The following is a 19,780-nucleotide window of genomic DNA, read 5'->3' as shown; positions in this document are numbered from 1 at the left end:
TAAATTTTTAAGTAATTATACCCAACATGGGGTTCGAACTTACAACCCCAAGGTCGACAGTTGCATGCTCTACCTGAGCCAGTCAGGTGCCCCTAGAATCTTTAAATTAGAGGAAATCTTAGAAGTCATTTAACCTGGTATTTCCCAACCAGAGGAATAATTTTTTTCCCCCAATTCATTTCCTTTATCCCCAACCCTCCTCCTGAAAAGCCTCTCTCTTCCTTCTTCCTCAACCCCTCCTGGTATCCAAGGTAGAGAACTGATCTAGTTTGCACAATATATTTCATGTGCTTAGGGTTGTGAAACAGTGCCCTAATTCAGCTCCCTATTTCATGCAATAGTCATTCCAACAGTCCCAACAAGTTGATATCTCGCTTTTACTTGAGTAACTCATGTTGGGAAAGTTGCCACCTCAGGCAACCCATTCCAGTTTTGGACAGCAGTGGTTCGGTAGGGAGTTTTTCATTATTTGAACTGGAACTCCCCCACTGTATCTTCCACCCGTTGGTCCCGGCTCTGCCCTTTGAAACCACAGGGAAGTCGTCTAATCCCTTTATAAAGGGCAGAAGGGAATACCCAGGATTGTTATTGTTAACCTGTCACAGTAGTTCAGACCTGACCTGCATGATTGTATTACAGATGTCCTGTGCTTTGTACACTAGCTATGTTCCTAACACATTGTGTAAATCTAGTTGTGTGTGAATCAAATCATTTTAGACACACTGAGACGTTGACTGTCTAAAAGAAACCCTGTTACCTGTCCTTTCATAAACTGAAGAACTTTGTTGTAATGCAAAGAACCTCCCCATTAAACTTTTCTGCAAATCTAGATTTTTCATGCATCACGTTTTACTTAAGGCAAGATTTGCCTGCATACAAAACACGCAAAACAATGACAACGGCAACAGCTGACATTTCACTGAGCCCTTATCTGCACCTGACATGCATTATTTAATTTCTCACCGCCACTCCTTGAAAATGGTCCCCTATTTACAGATGAGGAAACCAAGGCTTAAAGAAGTTAAATAACATCCAAGGTTACACAATTAGAAAGTGATGGGCCAGGATTCCAACAAGGTCATAGGACTCCAGAATCTTGTGTCTTAACCACCAGGAAGTTTCAGATGCCGATAATAATTGAAATAACTGGCTACTTAGCTGTGTACCTCAGCACAAGTAAATCAGGCTGCAATACAGAAAACTGACCTAAAATTGTTGCAGGTTAAAAGATGTTCACTAAATCGACTCATTTTTGGGTTCTGGCACCCAAAATCCACTCTTTGTAGGTTTCCTGCACAACTCACATTTTTCAGTGCAATTTGATCAAGGAGCTCCAAAGACTTCCCTTCAGCTGTTAGTATGAAGCAGATGCTGCCAAAATTTATTTCAGGCAGAAGGGTGTGATCAGACACTTTTTCACAGGATTTGTGTATTCCCAGGGGTATGTGGCATAAGCTTCTTAAAAGAAAGAAGTGGTTCATTATTGACAGGGACAATCAAAAGTATTGGCACCCTGGTTGATCCCAGTCTGCTCCCAGATGGGTTGAAATCGTTCAAATGTGTTTTTAGGTCCTGTTTTTAATGGTGTTTAGGTTTGCAAGATAAAAATAATTTGGGAGGGATGGTCCATAAATAAAGTGCTGTTTTGAATTCAAACTGGACAAAGATAAATGGATGTAATAGTCCTGTGTCTTCAAGTCAGTTCCAGTTTCTCCGATTTTAGTCAACAACAGCGAGCACTCACAACATTGCTCAGCTCAGAGCACACCCCTCAGGGCTCCTAGAATCTCAGACTTTTCTATACTAAATAAGGGAGCTCTGGGTAGTACTCTTCTGTCCTCTGTGCCCCTCCCCCACCCGCCCCAGCATCAGAATGCCCCGTTTGACATGAGACTTTATCTTGGCTCATCTGCAGACTTTTGCTTTCAAGTACATGATCATTCTTTGCAAATCTCATCCCTAGCAGATATTACACAGGCCTCCTGGTCCACAGCCATCAGGAATCAGGTCAGTCCTTGCAAGGCACCAGAACTCTCCTTGCAAGTCTACCTTTCTGACCTTTACTTTGTACACCAGGCTTGTTTGTAACCTCAAGTCATAGACCCAGGTGAAGAAATACACAATTTTCTTTATCTCTTAACCTAGCTCTTCAGCCCTCATTTCCACTAATGGCAGAAAACTAATGAACTTTGCCAATTCCAGACAACTCAATCATTTCAAGTTTTAAACTCAGTCTCTCAGGAGTCTCCTTCCTTCTCGTCACAATGTGCTAGTTGGGGGTTCACATATCATTCTGACATCAGGGAAGGGCACCAAGGTCAGGTGCCATCTTCTGTTCCTCTTGCCTTACTTGGTCTTGGTCATTGGACTCTATCACCACTGCATCTGCTGCAGAGTTCCCTGGTGGGTGGGACCTGCAGCCTTGATATAGAAAGACACAGTGTCTGCTTCACAAGGAGCTCGGTGACTCCCATCTCAGCTCTTCCTGGTACTACTGAGCCTCCATCCGGCTCCTGGCATGGGTCATGCAGCCCTCAGGCTCTACTGTGGGCTTCATCCCTGCCCCCCCCCCCCCCGCCCACTCCACAGCAATCCCCACGGGCACCCAGCTCTCAGCTCACCTTCACACTCCTCTCGGGAGCTGGGCACCAAGGCACTTTTCAGATCTCCTCCAAATGTCAAGGAGCCAAGTAGACTTGGCTTAGGGAGTGAGAAGGTTGTGGGTAGTGAGGAAATGTGACTTATCTCAGCCCTGCTTTGCCTACACGGGTGACAATGCCATTTCTACTCTGTGGCAGTTGTCCCTTGGTAACACAGGGGGCTTTGAAATGCTGTGTCTCCTCAGAGTTCTAGGAATGGAATGAAGCATAAGCCTCATCTGTCTACTGTTGTTTGGTGGTGAGCACAGAAAACAGAGCCCAAGGTACATCTAAACCCTCTTTCCTCTTTTCTCAGTCTTTTCCAATTCTGCTCCAGGCTCAGAAAGGATTATACTTCTGTGTGGAGGGGAAACCCCCAGGCCCTTTGCATTTCAACAGTTAATGGCATAAACTCTAAGTTTTAGGTTTGTCAAGTTCTGTCTCTTAATGTTTAAAAAAAAACCTGTGAAGGAAAAAAAAAAAAAATCCCTCTCAAGGACCCAGCCCTTACAATTTAAAAACTGGAGCCTCCAAGAGTATCTCCTCTGCAACACAGGAAACAACAGGAGTTGGCAAGGATGTGGAGAAAGGAGAACACTCTTACATTGTTGGTGGCAATGCAAACTGGTGCAGCCACTGTGGAAAACGATACAGAGGTTCCTCAAAAAGTTAAAAATAGAACTACCCTACGACCCAGCAATTGCACTACTAGGTATTTACCCAAAGGATACGAAAATACTTATTCAAAGGGAAACATGCACCCCAATGATAAATTTATAGCAGCATTATCCACAATAGCCAAATTATGGAAATGATTTCACTCATAGGTGGAATTTAAGAAACAAAACAAATGGGGGCGCCTGGGTGGCTCAGTTGGTTAGGCGTCCAACTTTGGCTCAGGTCACGATCTCACGGTTTGTGAGTTCAAGCCCTGCCTCGGGCTCTGTGCTGACAGCTCAGGGCCTGGATCCTGCTTTGGATTCTCTGTCTCCTTCTCTCTCTGCCTCTCCCCCACTTGTGCTCTGTCTCTCTCTGTCTCTCAAAAATAAATAAATGTAAAAAAAAATTAAAACAAAAAAAAGAAAAATGAACATGGGGAGGGGAAAGAGAGGTAAACCAAGAAATCGACTCTTAACTATAGAGAACAAACTGATGGTTATAGGAAGGGAGGTGGACAGGGCATAGGTTAAATGGGTGATGGGGATTATGATGAGCACTGGGTATTGTATGTAAGTGTTGAATCACTAAATTCTACACCCAAAACTAGTATTACCTGTATGTTAACTAACTGGAATTTAAATAAAAACTTGGAGGAAAAAGAAAAAGAACATCTCGTCTGGGATAGATTTGAAAAGATCTAGTTAAGAATTCAAAAGCCCAAGACTTTGACTCTGATCTTTCTGTATCATCCCTGTGCAGAGGATGCTGCATCTAGAAAGCCTTGCTGCTGCTTAATGATGGGAGATAAATTCAGGGTAAAAGAAACGGAAAATGCATTGCTTGATATGAAAACATCTAGTTTTATCTTTTTATAACAAGGAATCACCTTCTCTCCCAAAATCTTTTCTGTCACTCATTAATATATTGCACAAATATATACATGTCTGCTCTAGTAGGGAAAGACTAGTAACTGGATGTGCTCTCTACTTTCACAGAGTTCACGATCTAAGAGGGAACACAACCAATGGGCAGTGACCATCCCATAGAGTGCTGTCTGAAGGCCCCAGTCTCAGACTTGGAGACCCTGGGAGGTTTTCTGGAGGAAATGACACCTAGATTTAGACCTAAAGAGTAAATCCTCGGTGAATGGAAAAGGAAAAGTTTCCAACCAAATCAAATACCATGTTCAAAATCCTACAAATGCTGGAAAAACTCCCAACAGATTCCTTATGTCTAGGAGCGTCAAGTGAGGAGTGGTGAGCAAAGGGGACTGGAGAGGTAAGCAAGGTGTGTAAATTCTGTTAAGAATTCTGGACTTTATCCCAAAGGCTTTGGGGAGCCACTGAAGGGTTTTCAGCAGAGGAGTGATCTGTCAGATTGTTGTATTAAAAAGATGCTCTGGAGGCGCCTGGGTGGCTGTCGGTTAAGCGTCAGACTTAGGCTCAGCTCACGGTCTCACAGTTTATGAGTTTGAGCCCCACTTCAGGCTCTGTGCTGACAGCTCAGCCTGCCTCTCTCTTTCTCTCTCTCTCTCCCTCTCTCTCTCTGCCCCTCTCCTGCTCACTCTCTCCCTTTCTTTCTCTCTCTCTCAAAAATAAATAAAAACATTAAAAATAAAAAATAAAAGACTGGCTACAGAGTGGTAGATAAGGTGGCCCAGGAAGAACACATAGAATGAGAAAAGGGCCTAGAAGAAAACAACGCAATTAAGTGACGAGCAGAAAGGAACTCACAAAAGAAAAAAGGGAGAGACTACAGGGGTTGAAGGAAAACCAGGAGTGGGGCAATCCTAAACCAAAGGAAGAAAATTTCAAGAAGCAGGCATAATAAGAGTCAACCACTGCCAAGAGGAACAGTAAGAAAGCAATTGGAAATTAACATCAGATTTAGCAAGTGGATTACTGAGGACCTTGTTTGAAAGCAGCTGCAGAGGAATAGAAATTATATTGCGTTGGACTAAATCAATTGCCTCAGCGCTCATTGTCTCCTTCACTCACAATCTGTCTCTGCACTCGTGTCTTCCAAATGTGTATAAGTCTAGATCTCCACTTTGAGCCTCATAACAATCAACTACTCAGTATGTCCACTTGATTGTTTCAAAGGTATCTCAAACCCAGCAGGTTCCAAGACCTACACTCTCCCCACCCAAACCTGGTCTTCCTCCAGTGTGCCTCATCTCAGCAAATGGTACCTTTGGTCTTCCAGCTGCACAATCCTCCCACAACAAACCCTTTCCTCACCCTGTATCTAACCCATTGTCCCATCTTGTCAATTCTTTCTACCTATGTGTTCCTCTATCTCCACTGCCAGCATTCAAGTTCAAGCTACCATCTTCTGTCTCATCTAAACCACAGTGGTAGCCTCCTCATTGGTTTCTCACATCAACTTGCACACCCCTCCAACCCATTCCCCACACAGCACCTGGAGTAATCTTTTTGTATTTCTTTAAATGTTTATTTATTTTTGAGAGACAGAGAGAGAGAGAGGATGAGCAGAGGAGGGGAAAAGAGAGAAGGGGACAGAGAATCCAAAGTGGGCTCTGTGCTGGCAGCAGAGAGCCTGATGCAGGGCTCAAACTCACAAACCATGAGACCATGACCTGAGCCAAAGTTGGAGGCTTAACCATCTGAGCCACCCAAGCGCCCTGGAGTAATCTTTTTAAAAACATAGTTGATCATTTCACTTTTTTGCTTCAAATCCTTCAATAGTTTTTTCCAGGGCTCCAAAGGTGAAAAACAAAATTCTTTAAATGACCTAGAAAGCCCTGCACGATCTAGCCCTTGCCTATTTTCCCAGCCAGCTTTCACCACACATTCCCTCTTGCCCACCGTTTTCCCTCCCTTCTCTCCGTTTCTCACGTGCACCATGAGTCCTGCTGCTTCAGGCCTGGTGTCCACACACCGTGTCTCTGTAGCTAAGAACATGGTTCAAGTGTCAGACGTCTGGGTTGAAAATCCAAGCTCTACCCCAGCCTGGTTAAATGACCCTGGGCAAGGCACTTCGTCTCTCAATGTCTCCATTTTCTCTTCTGTGAAATGAGGTTAATACTTACTTGTCAGAGTTTTTACCAGAATGAAATGAAACGATATGTGGAAAGGGCTAAAAATATAGTCCCCAATTAGTGTTAGTTACCACTACTTGTTATCTCCCATTCTCAGCCTGGTTAACACTTCTCATATTTCAGATCTCAGCTCAAATGATCTGAGGGAGGTCTCCCTTGACACCCTCTCTCCAGCCAGGTTATGACTCTCTGTTAAATTCTCACCTAGCATCCTGAACTTTTAATTCATTATACTTTGTGATTATATATCTGAGGGGTTATTTTATTAATGTCTGTCAACCCTACCAGAATATAAGCTCCAAGAAGATAGAAATATCCCATTTTACTCATCATTAGATCCCCACATCCCAGCACAGTACCTGGCACATAAGCTAGATACTTTGTTTGTTTGTTTGTTTGTTTGTTTGTTTGTTTGTTTTGAAAGAGAGAGAGAGCACGCACACGCAAATGGGGGAAGGGCAGAGAGAGAGGGAGAAAGAATCCCAAGCAGGCTCCACACTATTGTGCAGAGCCCGATGCAGGTCTCAATGCGGGACTCAAACTCAGGAACTATAAGATCATGACCTGAGCTGAAATCAAGAGTTGGATACTTAACTGACTGAGCCACCCAGGTGCCCCACACCAGATGGTTTTTAAATAAATGTTTGATTAAAGGGGAGGCAAGGTAGTGGAGTCAATGTGTTCAAATCATTCAAGAAGATTGTGATCATAAAAAGTAAGGGCAAGACATGGAGGAGGACCAGGGTTTGTCACTTACTTTTTAAGCTGGCAGATACTTGAGCATGTTCAGATGCTAATGGGAAGGAGCGAGAAGAGAGGGAACTTACCAGAATGACTGGGAGCCATGAGACTGCAGGAGGGGATGGCACTTAGTGCAGGAGCCAGAAGAATCATTCTCAGATAGGAGAGACACGTCTTCCATGCTACAGGAATGAAAGAAGAAAATTCAGCTACATCTGTAGACTTGGTGGCAGGAAGTGCTACCAAGACCTTTCTATGAATTTTGGTAACACAAGCAGCAAATCTGGATTCTCCAAAAAGCTCAGCATACTTGGTGGATTTCATTCCATGCACTTTTGCAACTTATGTAAAAAGGAAGCAGGTGGGTTTTTTTTTTTTCTTCATCAATGACTACACTGATACACTACAGAGCAAAATGACAAGTCTCCAAAGCAACTGAGACCAGCGATCTCAGCGTTCTCTTTATTGAGCATGCTTCCTCAATATTGGGAAACAGTATGGGAAAATGATAATGTTATAAAATAATAATGGCTGACACTGGTTGAGGGCTACTGTGTGCCAGGTGCTATTCTAGTACTTTATCTACAATAACTCATCTGATCCCCACCTTATGATACCATTCTGCAGGTAAGGAAACTGAATTCCAGAGAGGTTAAGTAACTTGCCCAAGGTCATCAGCAAGTAGGTGGCAAAACTACTTTCAAACCCAAAGTCTGACTCCAAACTTGATGCTTTTTTTTTTTTTTTTTTTTTTTTTTTTGAGAAAGAGAGCAGAGGAGGGGGCAGAGGGAGAGAGAGAGAATCTTAAGCAGGCTCCATGCTCAGCACAGAGCCCAATGAAGGGCTTGATCCCATGGCCTCGGGATCATGACCTGAGCTGAAATCAAGAGTCAGATGCTCAACCCACTGAGTCACCCAGGCACCCCCAAAATTGATGCTTTTAACCACTCTACTCTCACTAGCAGAAGGGAAAGAACATACTAGGAATCAGAAACTCTGATGTCTCCACCATGAACTAACTCTGAACTTGGGCATTCATTTGCTCATCAACAAAATGAGAATGATAGTGTTTACCTTTAAAATGTTTTTTAAAGGATTATGAAATGCTGAAAATGGGAAATACTATACAAAAGATCCTATGAGTGTACTGATCATAAGACCTAATATCCTTGTCTTCTAATGGGGTCACAAGCCAACAGCTGTTGTTGAGACCCTTGGTTCCCATACCAGTACAGCAGCAGCAGTTTGGGTGTTCTGGTGTCTTTGGCAGATCAGCTAATTCTCATCCCATCAGCTTTAACATCCCTGGCCAGGTCTCCTTGATGACCCCTTCCCCCCGAACACACACCTACCCTTGGGAACAGTTGCAGCTTATGCTCTCACTTCTTTGATTCCATTGGCCAAAGGAGTGACTGTTAAAAAAAAAAATAAGCAGTAAACAGCCTGAATGGCAGCTACTCGTGAGGTACACCCCAGAAGGTCAAGTTCCACTTTGGTGGTAGAACCACTGTTCCAGTTTAGTGGTGGAATCAGACTATCGGAGCTAGAAGAGAACTTCAAGGTCATGTTTTAGTGCAACTCCCTGACACCCCTCCTTACCCATTTTATACTAGGAAAACCAAGGTCAGGTAGGCGAGGTGATACAACCAGATGGGATTGGTAGCAGCACTTTTCTGTCCTTGAAAATGTTTTCAAATAATTTTAAAGCAAATAATTTCACCTTGCCAAAATCATAACTGGAAAGTACTTCAATCACTTATAAATTTGTTTTGGTACATGTACCTTTTCAGAGAGGAGCAAAATCCTAAAATTCCATTAACCATAAATAAATAAAACCTTAAACCCAATAACTCACGTGAAGCCCATGCTTCCCATTGCCCTTACTTGGTCATTTCAGGCATTTCCCAGGCGGAAACAGGCCCACATCTTCAGAGACAGCATAATCTGACAGTTAAATTCTCATTGCTCTGCACAAAGCCCAATCTATTATTACTAGTTCATCTCTGAGCTTAGTTTCCTAGTCTGGAAGAACAGTACCCACCTCCTAGAGCTGGAGTGTGGGGTGGGGGTGGGGGGGGGTGTCACATGAGATAATGCACTTTTAGCAACCAGCTAGCACTCTATAACTTTATTATCATTTGAGCATAATTCTTTTCTCTCTCAAGCAGATAGTTCACCTTGCTTAATGACCTTAGACCTTCGACCACTCAGATGCTACTAAACCAAGGAGAAACCCAGCTGTGCCAGGCCTAGAAATGTCCATCCCCACCCCCACTCCCTTTTAAGACAGTGAGTAGGCCGGAATTCTCCTGGTTGATAAATGAGAGGAGCCGAGAAGGAGCAGGGAGAAGCTGCAGTGATGACTATTCTGAGAATCTGATCTGCGAGCAGGCGAATCTCCACCACAGACACCATGGAGACGCTTTGGGAAAGAGAGCCGGCCTACCTGCCTGAAGAAGGATGCTCGAGAAAGGGGATGGACGACAGAATTGCTTAAAGGGAGATGAACTGGAGGTGCCCAAAGAGGAAAATTTGAAAAGGAAAACAGAGGCTGAATTTTGGGAAACCTGAGCGGTGAGTGTCACTAAAGGAAGGATTGCGTGTCTCGGGGAGACAGATTTTGGAGGAAACGAGGAGTAGGGACAAAGGTGGGGGTCCTCGAGCTGCGGAGCCCGAGCCGCGCAAGCTGTGGGGGCTCTCCAGATGGCCCAGCGGTGACCGGAAGCCGACATTATGGGGGGCACCCACAGGGAAGGTGGCGGGGTCGGGAGCCGGCCGCACAGAAGCCGCCGCGTTCGCCCCGGGGAAGGTCAGCGACCCCCGGCCAGGGGACTGTGCGGAGAACTGAGAGGGGCCGCGGTTGCCATGGCGCCGGGCGGGGAGGGGGTGATTCGGGCCCCGCCCCGAGCCCCGCGGGGCCGCCGGCTCCAGATGGTCCCGGGCCTCCCGCGGGAGCCGGCGGCCTGCGGCAGGGGGAGGCTATTGTCCTCCTTCCGCGGCGCCGCAGTCCCGCCGCTCGCGCCCGCGCGCCGCCACGCGCCCCGCCGCCGCCGGCCCCGCGCGCCCCCCGCGCCGCTCGCGCCCGGTGACAGCGCCCGCCGCCGCTCGCCGTGCGCCCCGCCGCCGTCCGGCCACCCGCCGCCGCCCGCAACCGCCCCTCGCGGCCGGGCTGCGGGCGCGGCGACGACCGGTGCGCCCCCGCCCGCCGCGCTCCCGCCTGCCCCGCCGGCGCTCCGCACCGAGGTAGGTGCCGGCGCCCGGGCCCGCTTTGTCCCGGCGGCGGGGCGGCGCGCTTTGTGCAGCCGCGTGCGGGCGGCGGGGTTGGGGTCGGGGTCGGGGCCGGCCGGGGGAGTCCGGGAGGGAGGATGCGGCGCCTGGCCCTCGCTGCCGCCGGGTCCCGGGGACTGGATGGAGAGTCATGTGCCAGCCACCCAGGTACCGGGGGTGAGGGTTAAGGCGTGGGGAACGCGGGCCTTTCCGGAGCGGAGGGAAGAGTCTTGCAAGAGTTGGGACTGACAAACGCGTTGAGGGATCGGGTCGGCTGGGCTGCGAGCGTCTGACAGCGCCGGCTGTTCCCGTAGCCGAGGCTCCTCCGCCGACCGGCCGGCGCTGATCCAGGTGCTGCGGACACGCTCTGCCGTCTGTGCCCGGCGTGTGCGAGCGCCCGGCTCCCTCTCGGGAGCTTGTTGGGGGCTTCTCTCTGGAGCCGAAGGGGCTCCTCCTCGCCTCTTCGGTAGCTAGCTCCATGCCCTCCTTTATGCTTCCTCACAGCGTGTGCGAGAGGGGACACGGCTGGCTGTAGTGACCAGAACGCTGGCAGAGGGGGAATGAAGCCCCTTCGGGCGGTGGGGAAGGAGCGGTGTAAGGTGTTTCTGTGGCCGGGACATCCAGAGGGCTGAGAGTCCACCCCGCACAGAACTCCTGGGCAAGGCCTCCTCCTCCCTGGGGTGTTCCAACTCCAGCATTTACTGTCCACTCTGGGACCGAACGACCCCATGGCGTTGCATGCTCGTCTGCGCTGCAGGCTGGTCCCTTTCCTAACCTGCTGCATGTTGTCTCGTGGGTTTTTTCTCAGCTGCCCTCCTCCTCTCTCTGGAGCAGACACGATTCCAGCGCTGGAGAGGCTGTTGGTTCAGGCAGGCATGGGCAGGGTATCCACAAACCAGTTTTCCTTGAAGGTGAAGAGGGCAGAGTGAGTTCCAAATATGTGTCTTGGCTTTGGGTGCTGGGCAACCTCTTGGCCAATTCAGAAGAGGAAAGGATTAGAGAGGAAAAAGTTAATATGGATCTTAGTCCCTTGGAGAAACTGATGTAACCCATCAGTTACCGCTTGGGGGAGGGGCATAGCAAGGGAGTGAAAATTAGTCTGAATAATCCTACCCTGAGTGGAGGATTCTAAAGAAGATCAAACAAAAATTCAGTGCCATTCTTCAGCCCAGTCCCTAAGTTCCTTGGAGGAGAGTCCCTGTGTTTCCCCAGAAAGACAGCCTTGAGGGAAATGGGTTAGAGGTTTGTTTCTCCACAGGGGTCTGTGATTGCCCTGAGTGCATCTTCCTTTTGCCCTCCTAGGAGCCCTGACTTTATTTGTGATCTCTTTTTCCTTTTATGTCTCTGCCGGTCCACTCGTGCTTTGAGTCAAATAAGATTTTTACATGGCCAAGGTCCCTATTTCTTCTCATTTATTATTCATCTTGCTGTCATTTGTTCAACTCTGCTACCCCACCCCAGCGTCTCCAGCGTCCTTCTACAGCACATGTGTGATTCGCCTGTGTTGGGGCATCAGCTCTATTTGTGTCATTAGATCTAGAGTCCACTCCATCTTACTTCCTCTCTCATCGCCTGAGGCTTCTGGCTCTTTGTGGATCTTGGGGTTTCTCAGGGAAATTATATTTGAGTTTAGCATTGGGTAGAGCCTAAAGCCACCCAGAAGCTAACCTCAGGTCACACTCACCCCTGAAACTTTGTGTCTCTTCAGTCCTCCTAGCCTCCCCTAACCAACAGTGGCCCTTGAAGTGTGGTCCCCAAACCAGTACTTTAGTATCAGCTGGGAACAGGTTAGAAATGCACATTTCTGGGCCCCACCCCAGATCAACTGAATCAGAAACCCTGGGGGTGGGGAGACAGGGCCCAGTGGTCTGTGTTTTAATAGCCCTCCAGGGTCACTGGAATTCATGCAAGTCTGAGAATCCCTGATCCTGAACTGTAGAGCTTAACCCTGAGAGTACTCCAGCAGAAGGTCTTCTCCAATCCCATCTTTGCTTGAGTTTTTCTCCAGTTCTAAGAAAGACATTAATTTGCTGGCAGAAAGAAAGAAAGAAAGAAAGAAAGAAAGAAAGAAAGAAAGAAAGAAAGAAAGAAAGAAAAGAGAAAAGAATTATGGTCGAGTCATTCACTATTTCTTTACCGAATACCTATTGTACTGAGCTTGGAAAGGACAAAACATGAGTAGAACACAGCCCTTGTCCTCAATGGGTTAAAAGTGGAGCAAGCAGAGAGACACATAAACAACTAAGTGTAATACAATGTGATGAAAGCAATGATAGCTTCATGCTGAAGTTCTGTGGGAGCAGCAGAGGAGGGAACCATCAACTCTTTCTCCGGGGGAGGTAAAGAATTAATCAAGAGCAGGATGTGGCCAGAGGAGGAATTAGGGTATAAGACAGGCTCTAGCCAGGGGACAGGATTTCTAGTTTTGCATGCCAGCTAAAACAGGAGGGAAGGGGAAGGGGAAGGGGCGGGGGCGGGGGGGTGTCTGCCCCTGAGGATCACCACGCGGCTGAACAAAATCTGCATCCAGCAATGCTTGGGTGGAGAATTGAGTAGGACCACAAGCTTGCAGCTGGTGGGAGTTGGCTTTATTCTAGCATGAACAATGTAAGCTACTTGGGCCTGGCCTCGAGGTCAGTGGCTAAGAATAAGGTGCTGGTGAAACTGTAATCTGGATTAGCTGCTGTACCGTCCTATTGCCAGAGTTCAGGAATCCATGAGGAGAATACAGAGAGACAGGGGGGCATGGGGCTGGTGGACAGGATGACTCTGGAAATGTGAGTATGGAGACCCAGACCATAGGTGAGGAATAAGATACTCAGTGAAAAGAAACCAGAGCGGGATCTATGTGAAGAAACTCAAATAGAAAACTATAGGAATCTAGAGATGGGGGTAGGGAACAGAGAACACAGGGTATTGTCCAAAAGGCCAGGAGACTGCAGAGCCCAAAAACCACAAACCAAAACTCAGAGGCCCTCGGAACCACTGTGCTGAACAACACCAGAGAGCACCATTCACATCCAAGTCCATGGGAACAAGTTCCTTGGAATGCCAACATGAAGCCCTATAAGGATCTGTGATCTAAGGACATCTGTGTCATCTTCGTTCCTTATCTATATGACAGCATCCCTGGAAACTCAGGACACAAAGCATGTATGCCAATTTTGATTTGGTCAAAGGAGCATTTAAGTGGCTGAGTTTTTATTTGAGAAGAAAGAGAAGTTCCAAATCCATACTTTCCCCCTCAAATTATAGGATTCCATGGAAAGGCTCTAACAGCCAGACCTTGCTGGGAGGTCTGGATCCCATGCCTGGGTCCCTTAGGAGGACCAAGTTGGATTACCAAAAGGAAGCCAGAGTAATACATGTTTAGGTTTTGCACAGTTTGGAGGCCCCAGGGACACACAGTGGTTTGGAGACAGGATCAGGCAGTCTGTTTCTTTTAAGTGTCTGTTCTTTGTGGAGCACAAAGATATAAAGCAGGATTTGAAAACCTCAGAGGTCTTCAGGGCCCAGGCAGCTAATAAAAATACATGACGTAGCTGGAAAGGAGACAAAAGGGAATGGTGGGGCCTGTAGAGAACTGGAAAGTACCTTCACGCCCACCTAAAGGAATTCAAAATCAGTCATGTGTATATATATATATATATATATATATATATATATATATATATATATTAATTTTATTTATTTAAGTAATCTCTATACCCAACATGGGGCTTGAACTCATGACCCTGAGATCAAGAGTCACATGCTCTTCCGGCTGAGCCAGCCTAGCGCACCCAAAATCAGTTATTTGTAAACAGCTTATTGGACATAGACCTGGGGGCTGGCTGTAGTAGGTTTGTGACTCCTGATAAAAGGAAAAGGGTCATGGAAACTGAAGGTTAGAGGGCATTGCATGTACGAGTTTTTGTGGGGAGGTCTATACAGGGAGAGTATGAGTGCTTGAAATGTCAATCCCAGAGCTAAGTGTGAGCATGGCTACTGGCGAGGAAGCCTTAATCTGAAAAGCGGAGAGAATGGAATTAGTACTGGTCCTGGGGCTTGAGCTGCTTCCCTGTTCCAGTGCCTGCCAGTATTAGGTGACTCTGGTTCAGGTCACACCTTGCCCACAGCACTCTTTGCTCAGGGTGACTCAACTCTGCCCTAGAATTTATTTTTATATAAATATTTACAGAGCAAATTCAAAGAATCTGTTGGGGATTAGGAGAAATGATGGATTTTAAGTGAGAAAGTTGTCCCAGGCTAGTGGAAATTAAGCTCTCTTGCCTATTACAGGGAATGAAAAACCCAATCGAGGAACCTTAGACCTTAGCTCCCTCATACCTCATTAATGCTACTCCCAAGGAAATCCTTGTGCCTGCTTTCTCTTGCACAGAAAGGGGAGGGGCAGACAATCCTGGCTTCATGTGGGTCAGGTTCAGGTTCAGCTTCATAGAACCAGTTAATGACAGAAGCCAAGTCCTGCCTTTGTGTGCCCAGGGGAACACACCAACCTATCTACCCACAACTCACCCCGCATCTCTTCTTCCTTCCCCCAAACCGCACACGAGGCTCTCCTGACTTCCCTTCCGGAACCAGAGACTGCCAAGATCAAGCCTCGACTCTAGGAAGTAGTGCTAAAGGGTTAAAATGTGTTTGTGTTTGAGAGGTACTAGGAAAAATAGAAATGCAGAATTGGGGGTTCTAATAAAGTTACAGACCCAGCCCCCTCCATTCCCTTGAACGGCTGCTGAATTACCCGAGAACTTTGGACGGTAATGGTTTTTTTTTTAATCCCTAGCAGCTAATCTGAAGCTCATTTGTTAGTTTTGAGAAGGACAGAGTTTGTTTGCATGGTGTAGAATCGCAAGGAGTGCTGGCAACCATATGTGGTCCTAATTTCCCTAGCTTGGGCCCTAAAAGGGAGCCACAAGTGCTGATCTCTCCCATGGAACTCTGAAGGGCTCCAGTAAATTCAAAGAACGTGTAAATGTTGTTATTAAGAGCTTGTTCCCCGAAGTGAGAAAGAACCTCTCTTTAAAACCCAGCTCTGCTCCTTCCAGCTGTGTGACCTTGAACCATGACTTAACTTTCACAGTGCAGCTTCTATGAATGGGGATGACAATGAACCCCTGCCCATGGGGGTTTTGATGAGATGATGCATGTAAATAGCAGGGACACATATCACAGCTGACACTTATCCAGCACCTATTAGGTATTTCCTGTACAAACAAAAGAAAACGAAGGGGAGAGAGCCATACTGTGTCCTCCTCTGAACTCCTGGACACTTTGTCTGTACTTACCTAACAGTGCATCACGGTCTTCCTGGTGTATCATAAATGTGTCTTAGCTCAAGAGCAGGATTAGGGTCTTTTCAAATTACCTACTGGGTACAGGAGGCCATCTTATGTGGAGTGGGAGCTCAGAACAGTTTGCGGAACCAAGGAATCAAAGAACTCCAGTTTATACTCATTATTGCCCATGGGGTCCCATGCCTGCTCCCTTCGTTACCCTGGTTTGCACATTGCTGTGCTGAGCCATGCTATTAGCCATGGCCGCTTCCAGTCCCCAGCTTTGCGCACCTGTCCCTCTCTGGCCTGAGCCTCTGGAGCCCTTCCTCTCTGTTGCACCACTCTGGGACACTCCTGCCTTCGTGTTTCACTCCTGTCCTTCTGCTTCCCCACCATGGCTCCCCCTCTTCCACCGGGGCTGATTTTCATTGACAGAGAAATCAACCACAGCCTTCGGCCCTCAGGACAGCAGAGCAGATCTAGGGCAAGAGAAGAGAGGACATGGTGAGTACTGGGCTCAGTGGTCCTGAGATGCCCCTCACCAACCACGTTCCCCCTTGCAGGAGCAGGAGGCCACCTACCACCATGAGCAGCACCCTGTCACCCACAGACTTCGACAGCTTGGAGATCCAGGGCCAGTACAGCGACATCAACAACCGCTGGGACCTGCCTGACTCGGACTGGGACAATGACAGCAGCTCAGCCCGCCTCTTTGAGAGGTCTCGCATTAAGGCCCTGGCAGGTGAGGCCAGGGGAGGGCCAGGGGAGATGCTGAGGAGGCTGGGGAGAGAAGCTTGTCAGGAAGAGTCCTTTAACCTTATGGGAAGACCAACTTTCTTTCTAAGCTGCTACACAAGAGTAGGAAATCCAGATCACCCCCATCAAGCCCCTGGGCCCAACTTAGCACCGAGAGCAAACATCACACAATCCAGAATGTTCCCCAGCTTCCCTTCCCCCAGGCACAGGACTCAATTCTCTTCCTCTCTGTCCCTGAGTCATGGTTCCTAGCTCTTTTTCACTTACTCCTGCCATCTCCACCCACCCATCTCCCTTACCTTTCATCCCCTTGTTGTGTCTTCCTTGGTCTTCACTGTCACCTCTCACACCTGTTCTCCCTCCCAGTCCATTATCCTCCCCTCTCCCTCCCCGCCTGTTCCTTCCACCTGCCGCCTGTTCCTCCCATTGTTTCATCTACCTGTTCCCTGAAGCAGGTTCCCTCCTCCCGCTGCTGGTTTCTGCAGCTGCCCATTCTCCCGGGTCTGCTCTCTACCCACCAAGGCCTCTGCCCTCCCCTAAGGCTTGGGCTCTTCCCTCAGCTTCTCGGGAGCGAGCGCAAACAAACCCGTCGGACGGGCCTCCCTGCGTTCCTGGAGGAGTTGTCATGGCAACAAGAGTGCAGCTGCCACCTGACACCACCAGGGGCTGGCGTGGGGCTGAGTCACCCACACACCCTAAGGCCACCCACCCCGTCTGGTTTCCCTCCTTCATCCCACCCTTGTCTTTTCCACCCACCTGCTGGCCTCCCAGCCCAGTGCGGTGGGAGAGGCCGCAACTATTATTCCCCCCTCAGAGGCAGTGCTCCCAGCACGAGTGGGTGGCCTCCTGGAAGAAGGGAGACACTGAGGGGGTGGTTCCCAAACCGGGCTGCAGTTTTTACAGGATCACCCAGGGACATTTTTACAAATACAGGTTCCCAAGCCCCTCCCCTTCGTAGACACATTGAATTAGGATCTTTGAACATACGGTCCAGAAATCAGGATTTTCAAAAAGCTCTCCAGGTAACTCTTTTCAGGCAGCCCAGCATCCATCTGAGGACCCTTGGGTGATGGCTTTAGCTCTGGGGATCCCTCATCATTTTGTCCTGGACCTCACTGCCTTTCTGGTTGGGTCTTCAGGCTGGCTTATGAAATGCACCTATCAGTGTTTCTATAGATGAGAACAGTGGGTTACGGACAATGTCACCTCTTTGAGGAAAAGTTTCCCTGGTACCCTGGTTTTGGATGCACGTTGCCTCTAGAACTGTCATGATGTCGGTGTGCACATGTCTTGTGCCACCCAGGACTGTTTCGATGTCTGTGCACATGACACGTGATACCCAGGACCATCACCATGTTCACGCACACATGCCACCCGAGCTGTCATTTCTCCACCACCAAACCGGGCTCTCCCGAAGAGGCATCTCAGTATGGGCTTAGCCTAGCACTGCAGCTTGCACCTACTGGTGCAAATAAATACGGGATGAATGGAGACAGGAGAGAGGCAAGAGTAGGCTGTAAGGGGCAGGCGCTGAAGCCCAGAGAAAGGAAGGAAGAAGATCTGGCAGCCGTCCCTTTGGTGCTGCGCACTGGGGGCCTGGAATGGCCTGGCTGAGGAGGGCCTGGTGGGCCTAGCGGAGGGGAAGAGCCAGAACTGGAAGTGGTGACAAACAAGTAGGGAAGACACTAACACCTATTTCACAGATAAGGGGACTTGAGCAACCGCCTAAGCACAGAGCCTGGCACCTACTGAGCTGGTTTTGCCTCTTGGAGGATTTCTCTTTCTCTGCTCTGGGAGTTGGCGATTAAAGCTCACGTCCAGAAGGGGACTTCCCAGAGTCGCCCCAAGAGGGGCCAGCCTTGTTACACCTGCAAACCTTCGGGGGCCCACGCTGAGGCAGCCGGGGCGGTGGAGGGGGGGCCGGGGGGTGGCCGAGGGCAGTTCCCCGCTCGCCCCGCAGGGCCCGGCCCGCCACAGCCGGCCGCGCTCCGCCTCCCGCCCCTCCCCCGGCACCGTCCGACCTGTTTGTCGGGAGCGGCCTGTCTCCTCTCGCTCGCAGCCAGGTCTGCTCCGTCGACTTGCCCCGGAGCTCAGGCGCCCAGACGGCCGGAACACCGTTTCCCCCGCTCGGCGACACGTTCACCACCTTTGAGCCAACTCCCTGACGGGAGCCCAGGCGCTCGGGGACCCGGGTTCCGGGGGCGGGGGAGGGGAGCGGACCGGTGGCGCCCCGCGCGGCGCGGGCAGGGCATGGGCGCAGGGCCCCGGGCCGCGTGAGAGGCAGCGGGCGGCATGAATGGGAACGGAGTGAGCAGGGCGCACGGGCCCGGCCTGAACGGGGCGGGCGACTTTTACTATGAGGCCGTGGAAGGGGCGCAGAGCCCCGGGGGCCTCCTGCTGTCGCCAGCCGCCTTCATCAACCCCGCTCAGTACGCCAGCGTGCTGGAAGGCCGCTTCAAACAGCTTCAAGGTGAGCTGCCGGGCTGGGGGGGGGCACCGGGCGGGAGCAGCGGAGCAAAGCCCGAGTGGGACATGGTCCGTGCTCAGCCGACGATGTGCCGGGGGAGGAATTACAAGAGCCCACGAAAAACTTGGTACTGACAGAGTGGGGAAAGGCTTGGACGCCCTGGAAGAAGGGACAGTGAGCGTGGCGGCAGCGCACAGGAGGGCACCCAGGCAGTCCGCTGTGGCTGCTGAGGGTTTGGAGGTGAAGCACCTGCTGGGATAGCTGGAAGGAGAGAGGGTGGTGAGCGGGAAGGCTGAGCCACCTAGGGCTTGTCCCTGTTGCCCTGGGTTTCTGAGTGGGTGTCCCAAGGTGTGTGAGGGAGTGCGTCAGACAGGCTCAGGTATATTCTGAGCAGGCATGTGTCCATGCTGGCATCAGTATTTCAGTGTATTTTTGGAACCCACTGTGTTTTGGGGTGTCCGTGGGTGTTGTGGGCACCTTGTGAAATTCTGCTTTGCCTCTGGTTCTTGGCTTTGCCCAGTTTTCTCCTAGCTGCCACTGCTTTCACGTCTTCCTCTCTTACCCTACCTGTGGGCCAAAATGGCCTCACCCCAGTGCACCTGGCATCAGGGCAGTCTCCACAGATCCAATAATGGCTGATGATCTGGGCAATCCCCAGCTCAGAAGGGGCCTGTGGACCCTGAAAGGAGGCCCACAGAGCAGGGGCCCATGGGTGCAGTTGTTAGGACCCCAAGGTTGGCCTGGGTAAGAGACAGAGGTTGGAGGTAAGAGACAGAAAAAGACATGGGTGTGTTGTTATGTTTTATGGGTGAGGTGCCTAGGAATGTGAGACTCAGGGATGAGTCTTTTCAGTTTCTGAGATGCTGGTGCTGAGAAGGGAAACAAAAGTGACTCTTCAGACCCTGGCCACTTG

The 19,780-nt window shown here is 49.4% G+C and overlaps 2 protein-coding genes across 6 annotated transcripts in view; one reads left to right on the top strand and one right to left on the bottom strand.

Annotated features, from left to right (window-relative positions):
* CD1H11orf80 (chromosome D1 C11orf80 homolog) overlaps window positions 1-11,313 on the bottom strand; it is a 112,792-nt gene extending 101,479 nt beyond the window's left edge. Inside the window, exons 1-3 of the mRNA XM_023240092.2 lie at window positions 11,144-11,313; window positions 8,454-8,513; window positions 7,188-7,283 (exon numbers count right to left, since the gene is read on the bottom strand). The gene's annotated coding sequence lies outside the window, so the exon portion shown is untranslated. The remainder of the gene's footprint in view (window positions 1-7,187; window positions 7,284-8,453; window positions 8,514-11,143) is intronic.
* SPTBN2 (spectrin beta, non-erythrocytic 2) overlaps window positions 1-19,780 on the top strand; it is a 53,089-nt gene that overhangs the window by 3,812 nt on the left and 29,497 nt on the right. For 2 of the 5 annotated variants that reach the window (XM_045039583.1, XM_011287044.4), the window contains exons 4-6: window positions 4,295-4,577; window positions 9,270-9,675; window positions 16,208-16,386. In XM_045039583.1, coding sequence (XP_044895518.1) covers window positions 16,230-16,386 — 157 coding nt within the window. In that variant the 5' untranslated portion in view covers window positions 4,295-4,577; window positions 9,270-9,675; window positions 16,208-16,229. Of the gene's footprint in view, window positions 1-4,294; window positions 4,578-9,269; window positions 9,676-10,228; window positions 10,345-10,426; window positions 10,537-16,207; window positions 16,387-18,442; window positions 18,871-19,780 lie in introns of those variants that run through there. The other 3 variants (XM_023240087.2, XM_019812716.3, XM_011287043.4) reach the window with 3 other exon arrangements.

Source organism: Felis catus, chromosome D1 (assembly GCF_018350175.1).
Source record: "Felis catus isolate Fca126 chromosome D1, F.catus_Fca126_mat1.0, whole genome shotgun sequence".
In the NCBI taxonomy this organism is placed as follows: Eukaryota; Metazoa; Chordata; class Mammalia; order Carnivora; family Felidae; genus Felis; species Felis catus.
This window is presented reverse-complemented; position numbering and strand designations above follow the sequence as displayed.